General features: G+C 50.9%; 1 protein-coding gene across 1 annotated transcript; it reads left to right on the top strand.

Annotated features, from left to right (window-relative positions):
- The first annotated feature begins 9,373 nt into the window (after nt 1-9,373).
- Nucleotides 9,374-14,778, top strand: LOC129138592 (nascent polypeptide-associated complex subunit alpha, muscle-specific form-like). The gene is made up of 2 exons (XM_063804298.1): nt 9,374-9,582; nt 10,016-14,778. Exon 2 carries the CDS (start codon nt 12,792-12,794, stop codon nt 14,130-14,132), a length of 1,341 nt encoding a protein of 446 aa, XP_063660368.1. The 5' UTR covers nt 9,374-9,582; nt 10,016-12,791; the 3' UTR covers nt 14,133-14,778.

Genomic DNA, 14,778 nt, shown 5'->3' with positions numbered 1-14,778 from the left:
GGTTTTCTTTATGGGGTGTTCATAAAATCACATGCTGTCTTCTCGATCGTAGTAAGACAGGAACAAGCCTCATGGACATCATGGGGCAGTCGAGGTGACCTGCTCTGCGAGGTGCTGCCTCGAGAGTGTGGATTCCCTCAGCGAGAGGCAGCAGCCGCCCAGCCCCGGGAGCCCCAGCCCAGGTTCAAAGCCCTGCGTTTCTTTTCAGTGTCTTCTGGATCTGAAGGAGGGGGTCCCGTGAAGTACAGACAGCTCTGTGTCTCCATAGCAGGGAGAAGCCCTCTCAATTGTCCCTTCCTGCAAATCCCCTTTCCTGATCCCAAAGCCGCAACAGTGGAACCTTCTGGAAGGTGGATTTCCAAGGATTGTCCTTATCCTAAAACTGCATTCAGGAAAGACACATTGACATGACTGGGGGCAGAGATGTGTAATGCAAATAAAGGTGTCGCTTTCATGTAACCTGAAAACTGAATTATTCATTAAAGGTTATTAAATTAAATATTTTCACCTGCATCAACTATGATTTTGCCTCAGCTTTCAAGCAAAACTCCCCTGAGTACCCCTTAGTAATCCATTTCTACACCTTTTGAATGGGATGAGTGTTACATGTATTTTACAACATTTCAAACCCGACACTCAGTGAAACCACAGGGCTTCATTACAGGGAATATCAGTTTTCAAAAAGCATAGACTATTGAATTCATGAATAAAAGAAAAAGGAATTGCAATTAGGTGGAAATGCTGAAAAGAATGTATTGTTCATTTAATTTTGAAAACAGCTCTATTTATTTAACGCCTGTTCATAGCTGAAAGCACTGGTAAATCATGGGTGGAATCACAGGCTCTGTCCTCAGGCCAAGCCTGCTGCTGGCTGCTGGCTCCCGGGAGTGTTCACACCTCACTCCTGCAGGGGAGGCTGCCCCTTAGTGTGCACCTCACTTTGTCTTCACCTTTCAAAACCGTGTTATGCATTATAAGTCTGGTTAAATGAAAACTTTATGTATCAGAAAGAATAGAAAGACCACAAAACATGTAGCCACATCTGAATTCCAGTGCCGTTGACTCTGCCAGATATTGGCTGGGCAAACTTGAGCAATTTGTTTAACCTTTCTGCACTGAATTTTTAAACTGCAAATTTACCATAATAACACTGGTTTCATGAAGTTTCCTAGGGATGCTGAAGACAAATGAGCCCATTTAGACCCAGATGAAAGGAAGAAAGAGAAAAAGAGAGAGAGAGAGAATGAGGGCAGGGGAGAGGGAAAGGGCAGAGATGCAGCCTCGTTCTCACCCCCAAACGAGCTCAGTTATTCTGTGGCCTCTCAGTAATGTGGTTGCTTTCTCCTCTGTGGTGCCCCCAAGGTGGGCTTTGCAGTCTGTGTTATTTCCACCTCGCCGAGGAATAAGCTCCTTCTCAGACCTCAGGCCCTGGGCCACACTCCCTTTAACCAACACCATGAGATCTTTGCTCCCTCCATCGGCGCAACCGATGATGGTATTACCAAAGGCATTCACATAAAATGCAAAATAAAGAAGACAAGGTTGTGAGTTAAACCTTGGAGCATTTTGATTCCGAAGATCTGGAATCCATATCATTGTAACAGACTAGACTCACACTTAGTTTTAAATCATAGGCAGGAGTTTGGGGAACAATAAATAAGCACAGAAAATGGGCTAGGAAGAGGGTGGATGAAACTGATGGGCTGATCATGGTTCCAGGATGGTCTCACTGTGGAGGTGACGGGATGCGTGCTGCAGTGAAGGGCTGGGGTGCCACAGGAATGGGTGCCCCAGGTAGGGCGTCATCCAGGAAGGATGAGAAACACTGAGAACAGCTGGGTGGGAGCAGGGTCTGCCGGCTGCATGGGGGGTGGGGAGAGGAGCCCATGAGGGCCTGAGAGCAGCGAGGCTAGGCAGGAACCCTAATCCCTCATCTGCACATGACATGGGGCCTGCCGGAGCCCCGTGGAGCTTGGAATGGAACTGGGGAGGAGCATTTGCCAGGCCTCCCATCCCCTCCTTCTGCCCACTGGGATTGCTCCTGAGGGAAGAAGAACCCATCGAGTCCCTTGTAAATGTGCTGGGGAGAGAACCCCTGACAGTGCCTGGTGCTCACTCCTGGGGAGCCACTGTCTACCCTCTGTCCTCTCTCGGGTGACCCCGGCTCTCAGCTCACTCCTGGGGGTGACCCCGGCTCTCGGCTCACTCTTGGGGAGCCGCTGTCTACCCTCTGCCCTCTCTTGGGTGACCCCGGCTCTCAGCTCACTCCTGGGGGTGACCCCTGCTCTCAGCTCACTCCTGGGGAGCCACCGTCTACCCTCTGCCCTCTCTCGGGTGACCCTGGGTCTCGGCTCACTCCTGGGGAGCCACTGTCTACCCGCTGCCCTCTCTCGGGTGACCCCGGCTCTCAGCTCACTCCTGGGGAGCCACCGCCTACCCTCTGCCCTCTCTCGGGTTACCCCGGCTCTCGGGTTGTTCTGGTACCGTGGTTTCTGGGCTCGGGTCCATGGCACCTGGAAAATGTTGCATAAATGAAATGATCTTCAAAGACCAAGAGGAGAGATGTTCCAGGCACCCCTCAGAGGCCCTGTGAGGCAGGAAGGACAGTGGGGCTACAAGGGTCCCCAGCTTCTCCAGCTCAACCTGCGCCTGAAAATGACTCCCTGAAATCGTGAGCAGAGCTGGATGCTGGGTCAGTTCTGTGATCTGTGGGACTCTACCATTAATGGCTTCATTTATTTACACGGATCTAACCTTATATTTATCTACGTAAAGAAATAAATTTGTTATTTGTTAGATTCACCTGCACGTATCTTTTTAAGAATATTTTCCTAGCCAGTAAAGAACATAAGTCAATTTTCTTTTTTCATTTCCCTATTGCTATGTGACGAAAGGTAATATTCTATACTTTTTGTATTAAAGGACTTCAAATTACTGATACTTTAGATAACTTCTAAAGTCTTTGCCGTATTCTGGATGAAGAATGTGAATGCCAGGTTAAAAGATCAACAATTAAATTACAGGTGTGTGTTCACCAGGAGGCCTGGTGTTATTTTCTTATTGGCTGTTTGCGACTGGCTGAGAGGGAAGATCTCGTGCTGTGTCCTCACCACGGGCACAGGCACAAGGAAGCCTCCAGGAGGTGCAGAATTCCTCGATTGCTTTGATTTGGTGATGGTTTCACAGGTGTTTGCTCAGGTCAAGCCTCACCAAAGTGTACACATGAAATGTGTGCAGCTCTCTGAGTATCAATTATACCTCAAAAAAGCTGAAACACTTTTACACTTGAAATAATCGAAGTGACATTTCAATCTAAAGGTTTACAAAGCTATCACCTACATAGCTGATTTTTCCATGAGAGTCTCATTTACAAGAGAAACACAATTATGAAGTCAGTACCCTGTAATTTTAAAGGGTAACGGAAGAAGCGTGAGGTTGTTAGGGCGGTGCTTACACTCTCCCCCATGTTTATTCCGTGGTTAACCACATGGCAGATCAGCAGTGATTCAGGAAGACGAATTATCTTCAACACGCAGAAGTTCAGTCCTCTGGCATGTACGAATCCTGGTGTGGTTTTTACACAACGTTCTGCTGAGGATGCTTGGGGAGAAGTTGTGGTAACAGGATCGGGATTCGTTCATGCTTCATTCATCCAGGAGGCCTGCTACTGTCCGGCACAGTGTGGGCTGAGCCTCCAGTGCCGAGCACCAGACACTCCACCCTCCTGAGGCACTTGTGCGGATGCAGGTGAGACGCCCAGACCAGGAGGGTGTGCGTGGGGGGTCGGGCTCCAGAGAACTTAAGATGAGATTCAACTGTGTGGACGGGGCTGGTAGAGGTGGTGGCTCCCGGGCTGGGGAGGTGTAAAGACAAATCCCGGTGACCCTGGCCCTGAAAAGCTGCCATGTACATTTTGTAGAAGACTGTCCATGAAAACAGACTCTCAGAAGCAAAGAGGTGCCTCGACGGGCCCCCCGTCCCATGTGCAATGCCAGGTCTTACTCTCTCCGCCCCCGAAGGGAGCGTCCTCCTCACCTCTCTAGTCCTCCTTTCCTTGCCTTGTTTGCAATTGTCCACTCAATTCCTGCAGCCCCAAACAGTCTTTCTGATGTGGACTATTTTGAGCTCAACATAAACGAATTAACTAGCAGCATGTGTTTTTCCTGCTTCGTCCACTCACACACTGTCTGAGACCCATTCATGTCTCCGGAGGTCCCTCACTCGCCTTGTGCTGGCTGACTCCACTGAGGGACTTGCTGGGACGTCCTCATCCATCTGTGGTGAACGAGAATTTGGATCTCTTCCCACTTGGGTTTGTGCGAACAGTGACACCAGGTGCATCTGAAATACACCACGTGCCCAGGTGCACGTGGGGCGTGTGCAGCTCCCTGACCCCTCTGCAGTGGGAGAGCACTGAGGCCCAGGGTGAAGTGGGGGGGTGTGGGTGTGGGGCCAGGCTGGGGTTGGGGAGAGGACACTGGACTCTGGGCTTTATCTGAGGGCCGAGCAGCCGGTGTCGTGGCAGATCAGATCTGGTGTTGAACTGGCCCGATTGTCCCATAGAACTGATGTTCATGGTTTCTCTGAATAACATAGAAATGGATCCTTGTGGTCTTGAAACTTGAGAACTTGACATTTGTCTTGAGTTCCTTTCTCAGGAAACTGACCATCAGGGCTCCCGGGTAGTGTGAAGGAAGAGAGACTCACCAGATCACGGCATCTGGACAGTGAGATGCCAAACCCCTCACCCATCATGAGTGCCTGACCAGCCACCTGCCTCCTCCTGACCAACTCCTCTTCCTCACTCTCCCTAATTCCTGTTTTCCTTACACACAGTCACACTTCTTCCCTGCTATATAGTCAGTCAGGAAGATGGATTTGAAGCTGACCTCCCATCTCCAGGCCTGCAGCTCCTGATGCATGCCTTCCTCATTGGCAGTAAGCGTCGTTTCAGTGACAGGCTTTCTGTGTGGTGAGCAGCGGGATCTGGACCAAACCCCTGTGTTTCGGGAACAGGGAGAGCAGCCTCAGCAGGCCCCCGGCCCTGAGTGCAGTCATGACCACCAGGGACCCATACCAGCCCCTGGAGGTGAGTGTGGACAAGAAGAAACGGCTCCTGAGGACCCAGCCAGGAGAATTCCTGCAACGTCACGGAGAATCACAGGTACCTGGCCCACACCCCCCTTGAAGGGCAGCTGCAACATGCATCTCATTTGTCTTTCTTTCCTGGACATCTTCAAATCTCCTTCACCACAACCTTGTGATCGTGAGTTTCCATCAAGATGTGCATTGTTTTACTATATTGCTTTAATTTACTCTGCCGGCTATCTGGAGAAATGCAGCCTCATCAGCAGAAATTATTTCCTCCCTGCCGCTTTTTAAATCTGTTATTTCCTATAGCCAGGTACTGAGCCCTTCAATTGAGGTCTAAACCCTCCACTCTCTCCCTCCGGGATTGCCAAGCCTGTGGTTTCAGTTCCATGCTCCCAGGTCGATTATGTCAACTCAAAGTCCAACGCGCTTATAAAATACTTGTTGTGGTTTTTTCTTAATTTTAGGATTTTAAAATATATTTTTGTTTCATGGAGGTGACACCCTCTGTCTTTGAGTTGTGGGAGCCTTCCTCCTTCAGTCTGTGTGTACTGAAGCCAGTGTCTGCTGTACAGCCTCTCAACTGCAGCAGCCCACAGTGAGGTTCAGGTGCTCACGCCATCTCCCCAGAGAGCTCCTCCATTTGCCCCTCCACCCGTAGCCTCTCGAAACCACTGCCCTCCTCCCCGACAAGGTACACTGTCTTCTCTAAGATGTCACGTGGTGGCATCCTTCGGCCTGTGCCCACCGAAACTAGCTTCCTTCACCAGGCATGTGGCCTGGGAGACCTGGGGCATTGTGGGTGCATCTTTCCACTGCAGGTTGGTGCTCCCTATGTGGAAGCATCCGCGTTGGTTCACACCTTCTCCTGCCAGTGGACATTTTGTTTTCTTCCAGTTATTGGCAATGAGGAATGAGGCCTAAACACTTGTGTGCAGCTTTGTGTGTGCACATTTAAGTTTTCTCTTGGGGGAAATTTCAGGAGTGGGGTTGCTGGATGACGTGGTAAGGATGTGCTTAACTTAATAAGAAACTCCTGGACCACTTTCCAGCATGGTGGGGCCCCTCCCATTCCCATGCAGCTTATGAGGGTCCCAGTTCCTTTGCATCATCATTAGAACCTGGGTTGGCCCATGGTTTTTGTCTGTTTTTAGCCCTTTTAATAGATTTGTAGAGGTTCTGTTGATTGGCATTTCTCCAGCATCTCTATGACGTTGAGCCTCTTTCTCGGGCAATATGCCCTCCTTATACCTTCTTTGATGAGGCCTCCATTCAAATATTTGCCCTCTCTGTAATACTGGGGTTTTTACTTTCTTATGGTTAAGTTTTGATGGTTCTTCATATATTCTGCGTGCCAGTACGTTGTGAGACGTGTGATTCACAAATATTTTTTTCTAGACCATAGTTTGTGTTTCATTCTCTTTAGATTTTTATATTGCTTTATAGAATTATAATTTTAAATTTATGATCAAGTTTAATTTGTCAATCTTTTATGAATCATGCTTTTGGTATCATGTCTAAGAACTTTTCGCCTAACCCCAGGCCATACAAATTTTCCCCTGTGTTTTTACCTAAGGGTTTTATAGCGTTATGTTCTCCATTTAGGCCTGTGATAAATGTTGAGTAACATTTTGTGTCAGCCATGGCCATACCTTTCTCCATCTCTCACAGTATCGTGGGCATTTGCAGCTGCCAGTGCCCCGTGCTGTTCCCGTCTTCTTGGTCCACTCCTCCTGTCATACCTTTCTCCATCTCTCACAGTATCATGGGCGTTTGCAGCTGCCAGTGCCCCGTGCTGTTCCCGTCTTCTTGGTCTGCTCCTCCTGTCATACCTTTCTCCATCTCTCACGGTATCGTGGGCGTTTGCAGCTCCCAGTGTGCCGTGCTGCTCCCGTCTTCTTGGTCTGCTCCTCCTGTCATACCTTTCTCCATCTCTCACGGTATCGTGGGCGTTTGCAGCTGCCAGTGCCCCGTGCTGCTCCCGTCTTCTTGGTCTGCTCCTCCTGTCATACCTTTCTCCGTCTCTCACAGTATCGTGGGCGTTTGCAGCTGCCAGTGCCCCGTGCTGCTCCCGTCTTCTTGGTCCGCTCCTCCTGTCATACCTTTCTCCGTCTCTCACAGTATCGTGGGCATTTGCAGCTCCCAGTGCCCCGTGCTGTTCCTGTCTTCTTGGTCCGCTCTTCCTGTGAGTCTCAGGGCATGTCTTAGTGCTGGCGCTGTCCTGGTCCATCGGGGGGTCCCGTGAGCTTGTCCGTGTGGGAAGGTCGGGACTGTGATGTTGACGGGATGCCTTGTGAGTTGGGGGAGGTGCTGATGGGGGTTTCCATGTGGGAGAGAGAGGTGTTTGGTTTTCCGGAGGGAGCAGACTTGAGAGGGGACAAACTTGAGAAATGCCACCAATGAAAGGCCCAGGCAGAGCAGGTCTTGGGGCCGCCCAGCCCTGTGGGAGCCAAACGTGGATGTGTCAGTGGCCATGCCAGGAGGTAAACCCTCAACCAAGGGCCTCTGGGTGTCCAAGGCCAAGTCTTGTTCAAGAGGTGCATTCAGCTGAGCCAACCATGGCAGAAATGCATAAGGGAGATCCCACAGTTCCTCCGTTTAAATCCCCTGCTAATCCCACCTGCCTCAGAGAAGGAGCCAAGTCCTCACAGCAGCCTGCAACCCCCGCCTGACTCGGCCTCCTCTTGGCTCTGATTCTCTGTACCTGTCTACACCTCTCTGTCTCTTCTCCCACCAGAGAGGATATCCTGCACGTTCATCCTGGTGGATTCAAACCCATCTTTGCCACACACATAGTCACCAGAATGAGCACGCATAATCTATAAAGAGTCCTCTTGAAAAAGAAAAATGCAGGCCAGGCATGGTGGCTCATGCCTGTAATCCCAGCACTTTGGGAGGCTGAGATGGGAGGATCACCTGAGGTCAGGAGTTTGAGACCAGCCTGGACAACATGGTGAAACCCCATCTCTAGTAAAAATATAAAAATTAGCTAGGCGTGGTGGTGGGCGCCTGTAATCCCAGCTACTCAGGAGGCTGAGGCAGGAAAATCACTTGAACCCAGAAGGTGGAGGCTGCAGTGAGCTGAGATTGTGCCACTGTACTCCAGCCTGGGCAACAGAGTGAGACTGTGTCTCAAACACATAACAATAGGAATAATAAAAGAAAAGTGCAAAAATTCAAACAACTTAACAGAAACTGGGCAAAAGAGCTGAACCGGCCCTCCACAAAAGAGGAAATATGGAGGAATGACTAATGAAAACATGAAGAGGGGCTCAGCCTAACGGGGAGATATCACGTGACACCCACCAGATGGGCAAAAATCCCACCACCCAATCCATGCAGGTGTTGGGGAGAATGGAGAGAAGCAGGAACACCAGGCACTGCTAAGAATGGTTGTGAAGTATATTTTTGTTATGCTTGTATATGAAAGGATGTGTGTTGTGGGTTATGAGGAAAATTACATTTTTTACCTGGGATGAAATTTTAAAACTTGAAAGCTACTGACCAGAAGCAACCTGCACTTGTGGACAAAAGAAATGCCCAAGAATGTTCCCAGCAAAACGCAGTCCTCAGGGCCCCAACCTGGCCAAACAGTCATCCACGGGAAGATGAAGACATTTCCCATGCTCCTCTCAGACGACGAGAGACCATGCAGCAATGAAAATGGACCATGTCAGTGTGGGTGGGTCTCAGGGAGAGAATGGAGACAGGAGATCACGCAGCAATGAAAATGAACCATGTCAGTGTGGGTGGGTCTCAAGGAGAGAATGGAGGACAGAAATAGACATAGAGCAGATGCTCAGAGCCATGCAGTGCAGGAGCAGCCACGCAGGAGAATTTCCTCACATCAAAGTTCAAAACTACAGCCAAGGCAACAGAGCAAGACCCTGCCTCAAAAAGAAAACAAAGTTCAAAAACTAAATGGCTTATTGTTTAGGGATGTACACATACGCGGTGAAAGAAACGTACTATGAAGAAAAGTGTGGGAATAATAAAGACTAAAGCAGGAAGTGGTTCCCTCTGTAGGAGAAGAGAAGGGACTGGGACTCAGGCAGGGCCTCCAGGGAGCATCCAAAGTTATGTCTCTTCAGATTCTATTCCCTAAACCTGGTGGAGGTCCTCTGTGTCCAATGTGTCAATATTCTTTATACCTTACCCATATTGTACAAATACTTTATTTCTATTCAATGTTTAGAAGACAGTTATTAACAAGATGCATTCAATAGCAAGATGGCCAATGAACATCAGGAAGGGAACATCCATGAGCTTCCATCCACGGAACCTCACCATGGATACGCTTGTGATCAAGGGCCTGGTCTCCCCTCAAGACACAGTCAGAGATCAGAGGCCACACCATCCTAGCAGTGGAGCAGGACCAGCTGGGACAGGGTCCTTCTGTGACACCTGCTGCATCACCAGGCTGTGTGAATGGATTCAGCTGTCAGAACTCACAGAGTATCAGTATCACACCGAAACCTCACAGGAAAAATGGTAAGTTCTAAGTTTCTCCATTAACAGTAACTCTCAGATTAATCTCTGTCATCCATCACTTCTCCATGAAATAACTTTTTACAGCTCTTCATGGGTCTATGTTTCAATTTATATATTATTTTACTAACTGATTGAAAATATATATTGTGTGTGGTGTGTGATTTTGTCTGTCAGTCAGGATAATCATAGTTTAATTTCTATTATTATTATTCCAATATCATTTAGTTTTTTTAAGCTTTTCAATTCCTGAGGGTATTAATCAGGGTCTTTCTGTCTCATGAGACAGAAAACAAATCCAAACTGTGTAAGAGAAAAAGGAATGCATTAATCCCGAGGACTGAGAAGCTCCCAGGCTTAACTTGCTTGGGATTCAGCTACATGTACAGTTTCCACGGCGTCCTGAAACTCTCTCTCTCTACTTCCCCAACATCAGCTCCACGTTTAGCTCCATGAACTTCAGACTTAAACAGCATCACTGGCTCCTGACCAGGTTTCCAGCTCCACAAACCTCAAACTAGAACAGCAGCCCGGCTTCTCCACAGGTCTCCAGCTCCAAAACCTAAGACATCAGTGGCAGTACCTACTCCTCCCAGGGGGCTCCAGCTCTGAGACCCTCAGACTTGAACTGCAGCACCAGCTGTTCCCCAGATCTCCAGCTCCATGACCCTCAGACTTAAACAACAGCAGCACCAGCTCATCCGTGGGTCTATATCTCCATGACCCTCAAGCTAGGAAAACATCAGCTCCTCCCCGGGTCTCCAACCGCACGACCCTCCAACTAGAAACACACCAGCTCCTCCCTCAGTCTCCAGCTCCACAAGCCTCCCACTAGAACAGCAACACCAGCTCCTCCGCGGGTCTCCAGCTTTACAACCTAAGACATTAGTGGCAGCACCAGCTCCTCCTGGGGGCTCAAGCTCCAAGACCCTCAGACTTGAACCGCAGCACTGGCTCTTCCCTGGATCTCCAACTCGACGATCTTCAGACTTAAACAACAGAAGAACCAGCTCCTCCCTGGGTTTCCAGCTCCACGACCCTCAACTGGAACATCAGCTCCTTCATGGGTCTCCACCACAACAACCCTCAACTAGAAACACAGCAGCTCCTCCCCGGGTCTCCAGCACCACGACCCTCAACTAGAAACACATCAGCTCCTCCCCAGGTCTCCAGCTCCACGACCCTCAACTAGAAACACGCCAGCTCCTCCCTGGGTCTCCAGCTCCACGACCCTCAACTAGAACAACACCGCTCCATGCTGTATCTCCAGATCCACGACCCTCAACTAGAAAGACACCAGCTCCTCCCCTGGTCTCCAGCTCCACGACCCTCAACTAGAAACACAGCAGCTCCTCCCCAGGTCTCCAGCTCCACGACCCTCAACTAGAAACAGCAGCTCCCCTCCGGGTCTCTAGCTCCATGACCCTCAACTAGAACAACACCACTCCATTCTGTATCTCCAGATCCACGACCCTCAACTACAAACACCAACACCGGCTCCTCTGCAGGTCTCTAACTTCTCCCGTAGATTCCAGCTCCAGGACCCTCAGATTTGAACCACAGGACAACCTCCTCCCTGGATCTCCAGCTGCACGACTGTCAAACTAGAACATCAGCTCCTCCCAGGGTCTCCAGCCGCACGACTCTCAGACTAGAACATCAGCTCCTCCCAGGGTCTCCAGCTGCACAATCCTCCAACTAGAAAAAACACCAGCTCCTCCCCTGGTCTCCAGCTCCACGACCCTCAATCTGGAACATCACCTCCTCCTCGGGTCTCCAACTGCATGACCTTCAAACTAGAAAAACAGCAGCAAACTAAAAAACCTCCCCAGGTTTTTCTAGTTTGATGGTCGTGCAGCTGGACACCTGGGAAGGAGCTGATTTTAATCTAGTTTGAGCATCGTGGAGCTGGACACCCAGGGAGGAGCTGGTGTTTTTCTAGTTTGAGGGTCGTGGAGCTGGACACCCAGGGAAGAGCGGGTGTTTTTCTAGTTTGAGCGTCATGGAGCTGGACACCCAGGGAGGAGCTGGTGTTTTTCTAGTTTGAGCGTCGTGGAGCTGGACACCCAGGGAGGAGCTGGTGGTTTTCTAGTTTGAGGGTCGTGGAGCTGGACACCCTTGGGGGTCAGTGTTTTTCTAGTTTGAGGTCATTTGAGGGTCAGCTGCACGACCCTCAAACTAGAAAAACACTAGCTCCTTCCCTGGGTATCCAGCTCCACAAACCTCACATGAGAAAAACACCAGCTCCTCCCCGGATCTCCGGCTCCACAACCCACAAACTAGAACACCAGCAGCTCCTCCCCGGGTTTCCAGCGACACGACCCTCAAACTAGGAAAACATCAGCTCCTCCCCACGTCTCCAGCTCCATGACCCTCTGATCAGAAAAACATGAACTCCTACCTGGGTCTCCAGCTGCAGGAGCCTCAAACTAGAACATCAGCTTATCCCCGGGTCTCCAGCTCCACGACCCTCAGACTTAAACAAGAGCAGCACCAGCTCCTCCCTGTGTCTCCAGCTCCAGGACCTTTTGATCAGAAAACATGAGCTGCTACCTGAGTCTCCAGATGCAGGAGCCTCAAACTAGAACAACATCAGCTCCTCTCCAGGTCTCCAGTTGCAAAACCCTCAAACTACAGCATCAGCTCCTCCCCGGGTCTCCAGCTGCATGACCCTCAAACAGGAACACCAGCTCCTCCCCGGGTGTCCAGCTGCACAACTCGCAAACTAGAACATCAGCCCCACTCCAGGTCTCCAGCTGTATGACACTCATACTAGAAAGAGGCAAGCTCCTCCCAGGTTCTACAGAATGACCCCCCAATTAAAAAACACCTGCTCCCCCTGGGATATCCAGCTGCATGACCAGGAAACTGTAACATCAGCTCCCCCCCAGGTCTCCAGCTGCACCACCCTCTAACTGCAATATCAGCTCCCCCCCAGGTCTCCAGCTGCACAGCCCTCAAACTGGAACATCAGGTCCTCCCTGGGTCTCCAGGTGCAGGGCCCTCAAACTGGAACATCGGCTCCCCCCAGGGTCTCCAGCTGCACGGCTCTAAAACCAAAACATCAGCTACCCCCGGGTCTACAGCTGCAGGGCCCTCAAACTGCAACATCAGCTCCCCCCCAGGTCTCCAGCTGAACGGCCCTCAAACTGGAATACCAGCTCCCCAGCTGTCAAACTAGAACATCAGCTCCCCCCAGTGTCTCCAGCTGCATGACCCTCAAACTAGAACATCAGCTCCCCTCAGGGTCTCCAGCTGCACCGCCCTCAAACTGGATCATCAGCTTCCTGGCCCTCAAACTAGAACATCAGCTCCCTGCCAGGTCTCCAGCTGCACAGCCCTCAAACTGCAACATCAGCTCCCCACCGGGTTTCCAGCTGCACGGCCCTCAAACTGGAACATCAGCTTCCCCGGTCCTCAAACTGGAAAATCAGCTCCCCAGCCCTCAAACTGGAACATCAGTTCACCCACAGGTCTCCAGCTGCATGACCCTCAAACTGGAACATCAGCTCCCACTTTGGTCTCCAGCTGCAGGGCCCTCAAACTGGAATATCAGCTCCCTGCCAGGTCTCCAGCTGCACGGCCCTCAAACAGGAACATCAGCTCCCCAGCCCTCAAGCTGGAACATCAGCTCCCCCGAGGTCTCCAGCTGCATGACCCTCAAACTAGAACATCAGCTCCCCCCAGAGTCTCCAGCTGCAAGGCCCTCAAACTGGAACATCAGCTCCCTGCTGGGTCTCCAGCTGGAAGGCCCTCAAACTGGATCATCAGCTCCCCCCAGGGTCTCCAGTTGCACGGCCCTCGAACTGGAACATCAGCTCCCTGCCGGGTCTCCAGCTGGAAGGCCCTCAAACTGCATAATTAGCTCCAGATCCCTCAAACTGGAACATCAGCTCCCTCCAGGGTCTCCAGCTGCACGGCCCTCAAACTGGATCATCAGCTCCCCCCGGGTCTCCAGCTTCACAGCCCTAAAACCGAAACATCAGCTCCCCCCGGGTCTCCAGCTGCACGGCCCTCAAACTGGAACATCAGCTCCCCAGCCCTCAAACTGGAACATCAGCTCCCCCCAGGGTCTCCAGCTGCATGACCCCCAAACTAGAACATCAGCTCCCTCCAGGTCTCCAGCTGCAAGGCCCTCAAACCGGAACATCAGCTCCCCCCAGGGTCTCCAGCTGCACGGCCCTCAAGCTGCAACATCAGCTCCCCGCCAGTCTCCAGCTGCACTGCCCTCATACTGGATCATCAGCTTCCGGGCCCTCAAACTGGAACATCAGCTCCCCAACCCTCAAACTGGAATATCAGCTCCCCCCAGGGTCTCCAGCTGCATGACCCTCAAACTAGAACATCAGCTCCTCCCAGGGTCTCCAGCTGCACGGCCCTCAAACTGGAATATCGGCTCCTCCCAGGGTCTCCAGCTGCATGACCCTCAAACTGGAACATCAGCTCCCCTGAGGGTCTCCAGCTGCACGGCCCTCAAACCAGATCATCAGCTTCCCAGCCCTCAAACAGGAACATCAGCTCCCCCGAGGGTCTCCAGCTGCACGGCCCTCTAACTGGAACATCAGCTCCCCACCGCGTCTCCAGCTGCACGGCCCTCAAACTGGAACATCAGCTTCCTGGAACATCAGCTCCCCCCCCGGGTCTCCAGCTGCACGGCCCTCTAACTGGAACATCAGCTTCCTGGAACATCAGCTCCTCTCCAGTGGCAGGACACTAATACTAGAAAAACGCCAGCTCCTCCCGGGTTCTACAGCTGTGCGACCCTCAAACAAAAGAAACGCCAGCTCCTCTCTGGGTCTGCAGCTGCAGGAACCTCAAACTAGGACACCTCTCCCCCTGGATCTCCAGCTCCACAACCCTCACAGAGGAACAGCCACACCAGCTCCTTCATTGCCTTCAGCTCCACAATCTAAGACATCAGTGGCAGCACTGGCTCCTCCGTGGAGGATGAGACATCCAAATCGATGTCTCTTACATTCATGAGTTAACTTTTCTACTTTCCATTAACCTTGCAATCTACTTATGACCAATGTGAGATAGAAACACACCATTTGAAATGACGTTTAAAAACTTAGTAATATTTTTAATATAATCATCACACAGCTGTAGACACGATCTATTTCTCTCTGCCTGTGCAGAAGCCTTATGAAAATTCAAACTATGAATTTACTTTGTTGAGATTCCCAGAATACACATTAA

The sequence above is a fragment of the Pan troglodytes genome, chromosome X, assembly GCF_028858775.2.
Source record: "Pan troglodytes isolate AG18354 chromosome X, NHGRI_mPanTro3-v2.0_pri, whole genome shotgun sequence".
Taxonomy (NCBI): domain Eukaryota; kingdom Metazoa; phylum Chordata; class Mammalia; order Primates; family Hominidae; genus Pan; species Pan troglodytes.
Note: the sequence above shows the minus strand (reverse complement) of the source record. Positions and strands in the feature narration are given on the sequence as shown.

What these genes read in the sequence shown, in the direction of transcription:
- LOC129138592 (XM_063804298.1), top strand. Translation starts at nt 12,792, where the DNA reads ATGACCCTCAAACTAGAACATCAGCTCCCCTCAGGGTCTCCAGCTGCA.